Here is a 14,271-nt window from a genome sequence, read left to right as displayed (position 1 = left end):
ACCCTAGCAACTGCATAGCAATGGCCTGGCAACCACTCACACTATGTTCAGAAAATGTAAAAGTCTGGTTTGACTCATTACATGATTCGCATGTAATCTGATCTGATAACAAATACAACATTGGGTGAAACAGTCACTCTAATGATGAAAAAATAACACTAATAGGTCGTCTTTAAGTCTCTGTGGTAAAAAGACCAGATTACTATTCAGTCTGGCCCAAATAAGCACACATAGCCATCTATGAGATGTGTGTTGCAGCCTATAAAAATTCTGTTTGAGAGGCTTGTTTTTCATGTCAAGGGTTTCAGTCCAAAGCCCAGAAAGACAGACCCAGTGGAGGAGAGAGAGGTGAGTGATGTTTGTCGGGGATCTTGAAAATGAGAGACTGCAGACCAGCTAAAACAGGGAAGGCAGATGATCGGAGTTCTTAAATTAAATTTTTTTAAAAATAATTAATTTGCATATAGGCTGCTGAATATTTCCTCTAAAACTTATAGTGGCTGTTTTGGAGAAATTAATGTGTCTCCTAAAATTACGAATATACTGTATAAAACTATAAGTAACCATTGTTATAAACTTACAAAGTTCAGAAATCAGAGATTTACTTGGGCATTATTTAACTTAGATGTTAAAAGGATAGTTCACCCAAATTAAAATGTTGTCATTATTTCCTCTAAACCCATGACTTTCTTTCTACTGTGCAAAAAAAAAAAAAAAAAAGAAAAAAAAAAAGAAAGGTCTTATCCATACAACAACAGTTAGTAGTCGCCATGGCTACAAGGAATATTCCAGGTTCAGTACAAGTTAAACTCAATCGACAGCATTTGGGGCATAATATAGATTACCACAAAAATAGATTTTGACTTGTCCCTCCTTTTTTTTATAAGTAAAAAATAGGGGTTCAACAGAGGCACTTAGAATGGAAGTGAATGAGGCCAATCCATAAACATTAAAATACTCACTGTTTCAGAAGTAGAGCCACAAGACATAAACAATATGCATGTTAACATGATTTTAGTGTGATCAAATCACTTAATAAGATTTTCTGTGTAAAGTTATAGACAATTTTACAACTTTGTTGCCATGACGATATAGCCTAATGTCAACAAACCCTAAAACCTTAAAACGACTTTAAAAATGACAATTTAAACAACTTTACAGCTCAACTAATACATGAGTTTTAACAGAAGAATTAATGTAAGTGCTTAATGTAAGTAAAAGCTTCACATTTCTGCCTTTAAACAAAAATTGGCCCCATTCACTTCTATTGTAACTGCCTTTGCTTTTATTAAAGAAAAGGAGGGATGAATCGAATTTTTTTTTGTGGTAATCAACATTTTGCCACAAATGCTGTCGATAACAGATTCTTCAAAATATTTGTTTTTTATTCCACAGAAGAAATAAAGTAATATAGGTTTGGAACGAAATGACAATGAGTAATTAATGACAGAATTTTGATTTTGTGTGAACTATTTCTTTAATGTGCATCCCCTTAGACGGAATGTGTCAGCTTTGATCTGGGACGTATTATGCATACTTTCCACACTTCTCTGCTTATAAATTTTGCCACCCTCATCAGGTTCATATCCCCCTGAAGTTAGAAGAAAACATTCAATCACCAGCAATAACTAAAACTCTGAACATCAACCAGCTCAACTGATTTATATTAAAAAAGCACCATTGCACTAAAACTGATATCATTTAAAATTCTCCTTCTTCCGGGTATCTGGAATATTTCATCCGCTGAGAGAGTAGTTTTTGCACAAAGAACTCTGGGCTCAAGTTAATTTAACCTTCCTCTTCCCCCCCGGGTGCGGCCCTCTGAGGCTTGGTTCTCTTTCTATTTGCCGTCTTGTTGTTTTGTGAGGGTGGAGGTTGGAGATCTGGCTTTAGGGCTCTGGATGCTGTAGGAGGTTAATCTTATATCTGATGAGCCAAATCTCAGAAGGAAAGAGTTATGTTTACACCCTACGGCACAAGACACACACACTTAAACCAACAAAATACCCACATGCGCCAGACCTCACAATGCTCATCAACATAGTCAGTAGTATAATCAGAACATTCATCATATACATCATCATTATTGTAATCAAGGCTTCCTTCATCAATCAAATCCCCCTGACTAGCAGTAGAGGTTGGCGGTTAGGATTGGGGTTTGGATTAGGGGGTAGAGTTAGTAAAATATGCATTCCTGGTGAATGCTGTACATCATTTACAACTAAAAATACGACTCGCTTTTGCTGCCACTCTATGGACATTTCACTCGGAAACTGGAGCTCACAGGTGCCCATCCTTACAACAATGCATTGTTGCATCCTAGTTGGTCAATGTAAACATGCACAAGATAGATGTCTTTGAGCATTGCAATGTGTCTCGCTATTGTTTTTTATCAACATGAGCATTGCGTTTAAAGATGTTGTGTCAAGTTAATAGTTCAACTTAAAAAAAAATGGGTCTTGAGACACTCTGTTCAGTTTTTGAACACAAGTACAAATCCTGTGTGAACAGCCCCTTACAACTGCAGATCACTTAAAAAACAGTGCTATGGTATAACCATGTTATTTGGGACAAGGTACGTATTTTTCTGAATACGTCTGAAATTCAGCGGTTTATACAGGAGTCTACTGGTCCGGATACATCTCTTTTCATGCAGTGCAACCAGGGCTGCAGCCCAGCGCCCTGGGTTATAGGAGGGCCCAAGACAGTATACTGTATGTTAGAGGTGCGAAATGGGAGTGTGATTTTCTGAAAGTCGGAGCAACAAGGGTTTTCTCTCGCTCGAAGATCTCTCCAATATCACTCCATCAAGAGCATAACATTTGTCAACCTAATTGAACGGTCAGAGAGAACGATGGATTTTCAAATATGATAAAAAGGAGACAGATCAAAATGCTTACTGAAAATTGTGAGGTGGTAATTACCACAAGCAAAGATTCATTGTGAAATTTAAAAAGACACGTGGCCAAAGTGCAAACAAAGTTTTATGTTCACATAAGTGATAAAAAATAAGGGTGGGTTACCTGTCTCTCTCCTCTTCCAGATACCATCCATCCATCCATCTTCAGTGCTACATATCAAAATATTTGGTACTTAATGCATCTGGATGGACTAATCAACTCAGTTTCAAATATCACTCCAAGACAGGCAGTTTGACCATTTACAGCCGCAATCACGCGCGCTCTTTCTGCATGCATGCACATTCACATGAGTGCTGGAAAGCAGCCGCCCAACAAGAAAGTGTGTGGGTACTGAATTGAGTCGGTAATTGGCGTTAGCGATACTGTAGAAAGATTGGTATCATTAATTAATATTTATTAGTAAATATTAAAACATATTCATATTTAGCATAAATTTGATACCGAAGCACTGGTACTTTTGACATCACTACAAGATGTCAAAAATATCTGGGGCTTTACTGAAAATGTTTGGGCCTTAAGCCCCGGTAGCCCACCCTTAGTGCCGCCCATGCTGTTTCTTAAACATTAACGATTTCATGATACTTGGGTCTGGTTTTTCGTGGTAAAATCACTGTACTGCACTGCCTAAAGTGGATTATTGTTTTTTTTTTTTTTTTTTTATAAAATGGTGGCAACAGCAGTATAAAAGACGCCAATATGCAATAAATAGTTAAATTAGCATTATTAATCAACGTTAACAAATCTCAATATTAGTTAATTACCTTAAGTGTAGGCTGTTTACAGTTGCCAACCAATGTATCAATTTATACAACAACAGCCTCAAACATGGATCATTTTCTAAGAATTTAAAGTCTGTACTATCCAACTATTAGACTACTTATTTTAACTATTTAACTCATTTGATTGTGCTTTTAGCCATCTGTGGGGCCTCTTTTAACAAATTGTACAATTTTTTAATCCATTCTGCATATTTTCCTTCAAAATCAGGGCAGAAAATTTGAAAAAAGTCTACAGATTCCATAAGGGCCACGATACTGCTGCAGTACTTTTTGTAAGGGAAGGTAGAATTTGAATGCTATAAATGGTAAAGTGACTGTTCCTTTATGCTGAGCACATGTGAATCAACGGCCTCATAAAGAACCCCCTAGGTTAAACAGAAGGATGTATGTGCGGCCCATGTTGATTGGTTAAACCCACGTCCCCCATGAGACACAGTTGCCAGCCTTCCCTTATTCTTGCTTTAAACACTCCCTGATATACAGCTGGCCTGTTAAAATTATTCCCTCGCTGCCTTCAATTTGGAGTACAGTAGAACGTGACAGACTTTGTGGCGGCATATTGGAGTTTCTGAGTCAGTGATGCAGACCGTGACAGCTCTTCTCAGATGATAAGGCAAGGTTTATTTAATTAGAACACTTAAACGTTAGCTTATGACATGGGTTCGTACACAAAATAATATCGACACATTTAAAACAAGTGCTATGAGGATACATTGAACAAAAGGGTCACAAAAAAGAAAGTAGAACAAAGAAAACATCATGAAAAATAGTTTCTGAATGCTACATGCTGAGGGCATACAAGACACAATGTACAAAATAGAAAGACAAACAGGATAATGATGGAAAAATGAGAATTTGGAAATCAAATATAAACTCAGAATATCCTGTCTCTATATTAAAATCCCCTGGATATTTCGCTACATTTTAATGGTTATGTGATATATGAGGGAAGGTATGGCAGCAAAGTCATTAAAAAGGAAAGAAAGCAAAGAAATCAGAGAAGAAAATCGATTTATTTTTTTCTCTCTGAAAGTGGTATTGTAAAATGGATGCATTATAGTAGCTGCCGTAGGAAAGAAAACACTATTTTTGGGGTTGATAATCTTCTCTATTTGATGTGACGGGTCGTGGGGCTTATTTCAGAATATATACCAAAAATGAGTCACTAATATTGAATACAATGAGAAAAATCACACTGCAATTCAAAAATGAAGCTGTATAGCTAGGAATTAACAAATGCACTCATGTATTATGTAAAAAACATGGTTAAACACTTAACTAGGGCTACCAACTGCAATTTTAGTTTAAACAGATCACCAGAACATGTCCAAATGAATCAGACAGAACGTGGGCCGAATCAAATGCCCATCCTCTTTCCATCCAAATGACGAAAACACAGTTGAATGAATGGGAAATGAACTGACAGATGGAGATTTTTTGGAGAAGTAGGCTACAAGTCATAAGACTCTGACTGACGTTGAAAGTGAGTGCGTAGCTTATCAGAGCACATGGCTACATACATCATGTGTCACTGGTGTACTATCCTATTTTTACATTCAGAATTCTTTTTTCTGTAAAGGGATAATCATTTACATATTATTTTTTTTTTTAAATATACAAAAATTATGTTAAATAAAATATTGAGACTGAAGCCAGACCCAGGTTCCCATTAGCCTACGTAACTTTAACTTCCCTCTCTTACACTGTCCTAACCAGACACAATGTTATGTGTTTCCAGCATTAAGTAATTTGTCTGTCCACACATAAAGCGAAAATGCTGCAAAACAGTACACTAATACAAAATCAGAGCATATCTGATGATTAATATTGAACCAATGAGATTTAAGTGTGGGCGGAGCTAATCTGCACAATGCCATAGAAGTAAAAACCAACGACCGACAACATTAGGATTCAAATTTAAACTCAAATTAACATGGAAGAGATGTATCGCTTGCCACTTCATCGCGTTACATCTGATAAGGAAAAGTATTACATTATGAATTGTTTTAATGTTTACACACACCACTACATAAGAGCCCTATAATAATGCATGATTTACACATGCATCCATGTGCTGGAATATTTTCTTTCATTCTATTTCATCTCAGTCCTTTTCTCTCTTTTTTGCCAGCAAAGTCAATACAAGTCAAATGGCAAATCAAATTTTCTCAACAAACAATCACTGCCTGTTTGATTACATATACAAATAAAAGAATCTTTAGGCCTGAAACATACTTAACACAAATACACAAACGCAGATTCGAGTGCTTGGCCAACGCACTTTCCAGATGAACACTTAATTGTGTTCTTGCGTTAATGTGGCGGTAACAAGCCTCAGTACTTAAGGGGGCGACAGAGTTACCTTTAAAATGTGTGCCATAAAACTGGATGTACTATTGTTAAGGTAAGTTGCTCTAAATATACTGACTTTAACTTACTTGCTCATCAATATTTTCTTCAAACTGTTGCTCAGCCATGCTAACTTGTAAGCTGAAAGAGAAACTCACTCTAGAAGCAGACAGTTCACACACTAATGTCCGATATAGCGCCCCTTGCGGCAACGTTGAGAATGCAATGCTTACTTGCATTGTGTTATGAATTGCAATCTGACACATTTTGCATCGATGCACAAAGTCGAGCTTGCGTAGTTAAAATCGTATTCGTGTACTTGCTTTGAGTATGTTTCGGGCTTTACACTCAGTGTCATTGCTTCTTTTAAGGTGCAGAGGCATTTGATGCATGCCGTATGCGAAAGTTGGTTTTAAGTAAAAATTTTGCATTGATGCTGTTGAAACTAATACATCTAGAGTCTTCTCAGCCTCTAACCAGAGGGAAGGTAAGACTTAAAGAGTGGATGGACTAGTTCTGCTCCAGCAGTGGCAGTTTTACGCTGGGTTCATCCACGAGCAGCTTCGTATGGTGCATTAACAGGGTGAAGCTAAACTCAACGGTCTTACGTTGCTAGATCTTTAGCAGCTAAAGTAAAACGATCTTACAGTGCGAGTCCTCAAAACTCTCTTTAGATATTCGGATACAGTTCTCCACAAAGGGTGCAGCAATAAAGTACAATAGTAGATAGGAAATGTATAATCTGTACCGCTATAAACGCTTGAGAGAGCTGTGCTGATAGGTAAGATAACGTCATTTCTGGCAAAGCTAATCCATCGTATGCAAATTCTACTGTTGGTTTTGGATATCATTGACAAAAAAACTCAAGAAAACATGCGCTGTGAAAATGAAAATTCTGTCATCATTTTGTGTTCCATGGATGAAAGAAAGTAATAAGGGTATGGAAAAACATGAGGGTGATTAAATGATGACATTTTTGGGGGGGTGAACTATCCCTTTAAGGTTTTTACTTTATGCCAAATTAAATATTACATCTATGTTGAGTGAAATATGTAGATACAGCACATCTATAACAATTGATTATTATTTAATTTGGGCAAGATTTAAAGGAATATTCTGGGTTCAATACAAGTTAAACTCAATTGACAAAATTTGAGACATAATACTTAACCAAAAAAAAAAAAAAAAAATCAACCCATCCCAAAAGTTGAGGCAAAAATCAATGGAAGTCAATGAGGCCAATTTTTGGACGGTTTAAAGGCAGAAATGTTAAGCTTATAATTTTAGAAAAGCACTTACATTAACTCTTCTGTTAAAACTCGTGAATTTTTTGAGCTGTAAAGTTGTTTAAATTGTCGTTTTACTGTCATTTTAGGGTTTATGGCGTTACATCTTCCTGGCAACGAAGTTGTGAAATTGGAAATAACTTTACATGGAAGAGGCTAGTAAACTATTTTATCACACTAAAATCATGTTAACGCATAATTTTTACATCTTGTGACTATACTTTAGAAACATTTATGGATTAATTCACCTTTATTGTAAATGCCTTACTGGAAGCACTGATATAATATTTATTTATTTTATCCCCTTTTCTCCCAATTTGGAATGCCCAATTCCCACTACTTAGTAGGTCCTTGTGGTGGCATGATTACTCACCTCAATCTGGGTGGCGGAGGACAAGACTCAGTTGCCTCCGCATCTGAGACCGTCAATCCGCACATCACGTGGCTCATTGTGCATGACACCTTGGAGACTCTGCATGTGGAGGCTCATGCTACCCTCCACGATCCACGCACAACTTACCACGTGCCCCACTGAGAGCGAGAACCACTAATCGTGACCATGAGGAGGTTACCCCATGTGACTCTACCCTCCCTAGCAACCGGGCCAATTTGTTTGCTTAAGAGACCTGCCTCTAGTCACTCAGCACACCCTGGATTCGAACTCGCGACTCCAGGGATGGTACTCAACATCAGTACTCACTGAGCTACCCAGGCCCCCCTATTTATTTATTTTTTAAGAAAAGGAGCAACAAGTCGTAATCAGTCGATAATCAACATTACGCTACAAATGCTGTCGACTGAACTTGTATTGAACCTGGAATATTTCTTTAAGCAATGGTTCCTAGAGTTCCAGGCTTTCAAAACAATATTTGCTAAATACAGAAGAAATTTAAAAACTGTTGGCCGTGGTTGTCGTTCAGCCTCAGGTTTTAGCATGACAAGAGACATACACCAGCAATTTTTAATGATTATTGGAGAGATAAATGACATTAGCACAGGCTGATGTCTCAGTATCTTCCTGTGAATGAGAAATCAACCCTCCCAGTGGAATGTCCTGTAGAGGTTGAGTGATGGCAGAAGACTCTCTCTGGGGCAGAAGTTCCAGCAGACAGATCAGGTTTCTTTGGTTGTGGGGGCATCCAAAAAAATTGACAGCACAAAAGAGTGCCAGCCAAATAACATGGACAACGGGGAGTAGTGGTCGACCGATATGGGTTTTTTAATGGCCGATGCCGATATCCAGAGAGCAGGGTGGCCGATAGGCCAATACAATGCCAATATATCACACAATTTAATATAGTAAATAACAAACATAAAATTGCTACAAAAATTTATAAACATTTATGTAGCAATATATTTACTCAATTTCACACAAAACTAAAAAATAATATTGTATTTTAAATGGTAGATAGCAGTTTCTTCTGATTTCTGTTTAGTCATCAAATCTGAGTAATTTATTTGCCCATGAAGAATATTAGGAAGAAGGAAATAACAGTACACACAGTAGTCCAGCAACCATGGATGGCATTTCCACGTTAGCAGTTGTATTTTCTCAAAAATATCTAATCAAACCAATTGTACATACAGTGATAGTGAATAAGACATTTACTTATAGCTCACGAGAAGCGCTTTTACCTTGGGCTGCATCCAAAAACATAGGCAGCTGACTTGCTACCTTGCTGCCTAATCAGTTAATGGCTTAACTGACAGCTGTTTTTAATTAATGGAACTCTTAAGGAAACTGGTCTCCGAACAGTTTGAAAAGAATCTTATTTTCATCGTACCATTTGTATACGGCCTGCGGAGGCAGCATTTTCCTGGTTTCGGACGCAGCCTTGAAATTGCACTAGTGCGGATCCAGCAATCTCCTGACAGTTTAAATGGCCTGGAATGCCTGCTTGGATTGTCATCATGATTTGTGAAGTTTTTGATTCTGGCTGATAGAATACGTGCTTCAGAGTAAGATATTTGATGAGCGCTCGACGGGAAGAAAACACTGGATTTTCATGAGGTTCATGAATTACATCTGTTTTTTACAAGATATCTGCATATTTGCAAATGGTATATAATACAAGTTTTATTGATATTTGCCTTTTATCATTAGAAAAGTTACAGGGAACTGTTGATGAGCGGCTGTTAGAACATGTGCTTTAGAGGTAAATAAATGAGTGCTCCACAGGATGCTGGATCTGCTGAAGTTGTGTGAGGTTGGTTTATTAAATGACATATGCGCATATTTGCAGATGGTATATATGATATTAGTTTTATTGATATTTGCCTTTTCATCATTAGACAAGACAGTTAAAAGTTACAGGGACCTGTTTAGAAGAGAGAGTGGGAGAATGAAACAGATGAGCACTTTAACATTATGAGCTCAAACGCGTCTCTGATATGCGGACAGTTTAAATGACACTGTGTTGCACACAGTGCTATTATTGTAGTAACACGATGGCACGTAACAACAAAACAAATCTTGTCTCAGTCGCTTCACATGCAAGCAGGCGATTTTTGGCGCTCTCAAGAACAAAATCGTCCAAACGGGAAAAATTTCCGGCCAATGCCGATAATTACAAAAGTCAGATTATCGGCCGATTTATCGGTCTAGGCGATATATCGGTCGACCACTAGGGAGGAGTGTAAAATACCTGGGACGTGAATTACAGTGTCCGTTGTGTATTAGGTCTTTTCAAAACTCCAGTGCCTGAATTCCTATCATGCCAGGCAGAATGAACTTCTGTTCCCAGCTGCCATAACCCTTACCTGCCTGTTTCATCTGCAGATACACACACCCACACCTGACTGGACACAGCTGGCGGCCCGCCCATTTTATCTCCCCCAGAACACAAGCTAGCCTAGCTCTCTCAACACAATCTATTTACAGATGTACACACAATACCCACTTGTTGTTGCCATTATTTGGATAGGTAATCTAACAATGGAATTTATCCTCAAAATTACACTTTAAAGGCATAGTTCACCCAAAAAGACAATTCTGTCATTATTTACTAACCCTCATGTCATTTCAAACCCATATGACTTTCTTCCATGGAACACAAAAGGAAATTTGTTGAAGAATGTACTGGTTGCTCTTTTCCATGTAATTACAATGAATGGGGCAAGAGCTTTCAAGCTTCAAAAACAGCACAAAGTCCAATCCTTCTGAAGTCAATAGCTTTATGTGAGGAACAGACTGAAATGTAAGTCTTTATACAAATTTGCAACTACATGAAGGTAAGTAAATGATGACAGAATTTTCCTTTTTGGATGAACTATGACTTTAACCCTATGACTTTAACATATGCATCACAAATATACAACAAAAAAACATAAGAAACAAAAGGAAATGAATACCAATATACAACGGGAACGCTTTCGCTTCTATGGAGTCAAACTTCCAGAAATCCAGTTGTTACATTCAGGAGTGGCGATCTGGGTCAGACAACTCTGTGTCCCATGTCAGGGTGAGATTACATCATGATGACCGTTTGTCTTGAAGCCGCTGTTCAGTTCTTGGCAAGTTCTTTGTGCTTGACAAACACAGAAAGACACAGAGCAAATCAAAGAGGAACTTTCTAATGAGGACTTCTCAACATCTGTTGGTTTGATAGGAGATCTCAAGAGGTCCATCCAATGTAGAGAGAGAGAAAGAGAAAAAAAAACAAACACCCCGATTCGACACAGAGTTGGCCAAGTTCAAAATGCCATCATGCAATAGAAAAATTACTCAAGCAGAAAAAGTATTTTTTTTCCACACATGCAGACAGTTGAAAAATTATTTACATTCACGCCGGCAAACTTTCTTGTTTTTTTGTTTTTGTTTTTTTGATTCATGCTACAAAATGCCAAAAAACCTGATAGAAAAATGTCAAAAAAGCTTTAGTTTAAAAATCTTTTTGTACTTGTTTATCGTACATAAGAAACAAACTTTAAGACAATCAATGTTCTTTTTTGTATTCTTGCATCCATATGAAGTATGTGTGAGTGTATGTGTATGCATTTGTTTTGTGTGTCAATCTCTGTGTACTGTGCAACTGTACATGGCAGTGACAAGCATCATATTCAAAGCATGTCTTCATTCTTTATTCTTTTATTCTTTGCATTTTCTTCACTCTAGAGAGCAAAGGAGAGAGTGAGCGGAGCAGCTCCCGTGGCTGGAGGGGCAGAGCAGGGCAGTGCACTGCTGAAAGATGCTTTGATAAGCTGGAGAAGAGACAGGCAGAGAAAGAGAGATACATAGGCGGAGAGACCCACAGGGCTGTCACTTCTGAGCGAAAAAGGCTCCGATGGTCACTCCTGCCAAGCCTAGTGCCGCCAGTCCAAGCACTTTCGTTAGGTACGACAAGGGGTGGAACACAGAGTCTCTCTGCTGACCGTACATCTCCATGAAGGCATTCTAAGATAAATAGGAAAAGAAAACAGAGCATTAGCAAAAAAAAGAAACAAACAAACAAAAAACTGTTAGGGCTGAAATAATAACAAAAATGCACAATTAAAGTCACATACTCTATTAGTTCATTGTAACATTTGACAACTAGATTGTCAAAAGTTTGGAAACATTTCACAGTAAAACCAATATACAGTAGATAATATAGATTGTATATTGGTATCTGTTGGCCCACACTGCGGAACTTAGAAAACATCTTACAATTGCACATACATACATTTTCAAACAGAAAAGTACCCACTTATACCACAGACAAACCTGATGCCATAACATAATGTGTCACTAGATGACTTGCCAAACAAAAGCAAAATGCTTTGTTAAAGTAACCATGCCAACACTGAAACTGACAAAAATGGCTTTATGTTTTTTGGTTTTAGTATGGATTTTGTAGTTACTGCAATTTTCACACCCTGTTATCTCTGATTCTGGGCATAGCTGAGACAAACCCATCAGTCAAAGGACAGATCATAGTCTAAAAGGACCCGTTTTGGTCATAACAAAATGTTGACAAAATGTTTCATTACCGAGTTTTGGTTTTTTGATGGCAGTACACTGATATTATAGATGTTTACTCGAATTGAATTCTGATTTCTGACAATTAAACGCTTAAACAATAAGGAAAGTTCATTAATTTATGATTAATGCTTAATTACTGCATCCAACTCAATAGGATTTTTCTTGAACATAAATAGGGTTTATCATAGAGTATTTTTTTCTCCTATACATGGGTTAAGAATTTATCTTAGAGCCTTGTTTCATACTCTATTTACTCATTAAAGGTAATTTTATATTAGAATTTTGCTGAATATTCATTGCTTAAGGGACTGTCTAAAAATCCCACACACAATTAAAACACCTCTGCCGTTCAATTGTTTATTCAGTTGAATTGTGTTTTATCTTAATAAAAAATATTTCCACATTCTAAATGTTGTAGATTTTTATGTATAACATCATTTGAATGGGTTTAGAACTGATCTTAGAGCCTAGTTCTGTATACTATTTATTCTTTCTCCATACTCATATTTTATAAGTATGGAGAAAAGTACTTTTAAATTAGAAATTTGTTGAATATTCATCAATGGTGCTTAAGGGACTGTCTGAAAAGTCCACACACTGTGCTAAAACATCACTGGTGTCCAAGCGATTATACGGTTGAATTGTATGTTTTATCTTAAAAATACTGTTTTTTTTTTTGTTGTTGTTGTTTTTTTATATTTCCACATGCTACATTTTGTAATTTTTTATGTATAGTACATAAATTGAATGAATACTTGGACACCATGATGTTTTAGCACTGGGGGTAGAATTTTTAGATGGTCCCTTATGAACACTACACAAAGTGTATTGAAGCATTTTCGGACATAATTTTGCAGCAACAGCAAAATTGCGTTTTCGTCTTATGATATAGTTATATACACTTTAACCTTATTGTGCTAATAATATCTTTGTAAGATCGTCACCTCTGGAGAGCATGGATATCTGAGTAGAAAGAGCACATTTAAAGATGAAAGGAATGGTCAACCCAAAAATTACTTTCATATGACTTTCGTTCTTCCTTGGAACACAAAAGGAGATGTTAGACAGACTGTTGAAAAAATCCAATGAACGTGAATGGTGACTAAAGCTAATATTCTGCCTAAAAAGAAAGTCATATGGGTTTGGAACAACAAGAGGGTGGGTAAACAATGACAGAATTTTCATTTTTGGGTAAACTATATATACTGTATGTATATATTCATATGTGCAGTGTCTGAGAGCAGGTCTGTAATGTGTGTGTATGTGTGTGTGTGTCTAATTGCCATGTATAGAGAAAAGATGAGTCTTCTCAAGATGGTGTTTTCAACACAGAAGACACCATTCTCTGCAGCCAAATTCCTCTGGGACACAGTCCAGCCCAGATAGAGAGAGAGAGACACCTCGAGAGATAGAAAGAGAGAAGGAGATCCAGAAACAAAAGGAGCCAGCTCAGATCCATAACACTGAGCATGACTCCCTGTGAGCCCACTCACAGAGACAGAGGAAAGGAAGAAAGGAAGAACATATAGGAGAAGACAGGGTCTCTGTGCCAGGACTTCCTCAGTCTCATCACTCCTACGCACAACCCCATCTGCTGTTTCCTTCTCCAGCTGTGTCTCTCTAAAAACGCAGCCAGACTCGCTGTAGACCAACCAAAGCATCTTTCACGCATCTGAAATCCTACACTCAAATACGAAGACTTATCTGCATTTGGCACGAGCAAACGACAGAGTTCTTCCCCCTCCTGTTTACAGGGCCATTTATAAAGAAATAATTAGCTTCATTCCCCCAGAGCTGGGAGTGTAAATGAATAGTGCGCAGATAAAATGAGGGACGGCCCTGTTCAAAATACTTCCAGGAGAATTCACAGCCGTAGGTCACAACTACGACAAAACATGTCTGATGCAACCAAATGATACCTTCGATCTAGAGTTCTTCTCGATCTTCAGGCTGTTGGCAAAGCTGCATGAGGTACT

The 14,271-nt window shown here is 37.4% G+C and overlaps 1 protein-coding gene across 2 annotated transcripts in view; it reads right to left on the bottom strand.

The window, feature by feature from the left end:
• Nucleotides 1-5,035: 5,035 nt before the first annotated feature.
• LOC127431947 (apoptosis regulator Bcl-2-like) overlaps nucleotides 5,036-14,271 on the bottom strand; it is a 72,348-nt gene continuing 63,112 nt past the window's right edge. Inside the window, exons 2-3 of one of the 2 annotated variants that reach the window (XM_051682613.1) lie at nucleotides 11,587-11,728; nucleotides 5,036-10,862 (exon numbers count right to left, since the gene is read on the bottom strand). In XM_051682613.1, the coding sequence (XP_051538573.1) occupies nucleotides 11,594-11,728 (135 nt within the window). In that variant the 3' untranslated portion in view covers nucleotides 5,036-10,862; nucleotides 11,587-11,593. Of the gene's footprint in view, nucleotides 11,729-14,271 lie in introns of both variants that reach the window. The other variant, XM_051682612.1, reaches the window with a different exon arrangement.

The sequence above is a fragment of the Myxocyprinus asiaticus genome, chromosome 41 (genome assembly GCF_019703515.2).
Source record: "Myxocyprinus asiaticus isolate MX2 ecotype Aquarium Trade chromosome 41, UBuf_Myxa_2, whole genome shotgun sequence".
Taxonomy (NCBI): Eukaryota; Metazoa; Chordata; class Actinopteri; order Cypriniformes; family Catostomidae; genus Myxocyprinus; species Myxocyprinus asiaticus.
This window is presented reverse-complemented; position numbering and strand designations above follow the sequence as displayed.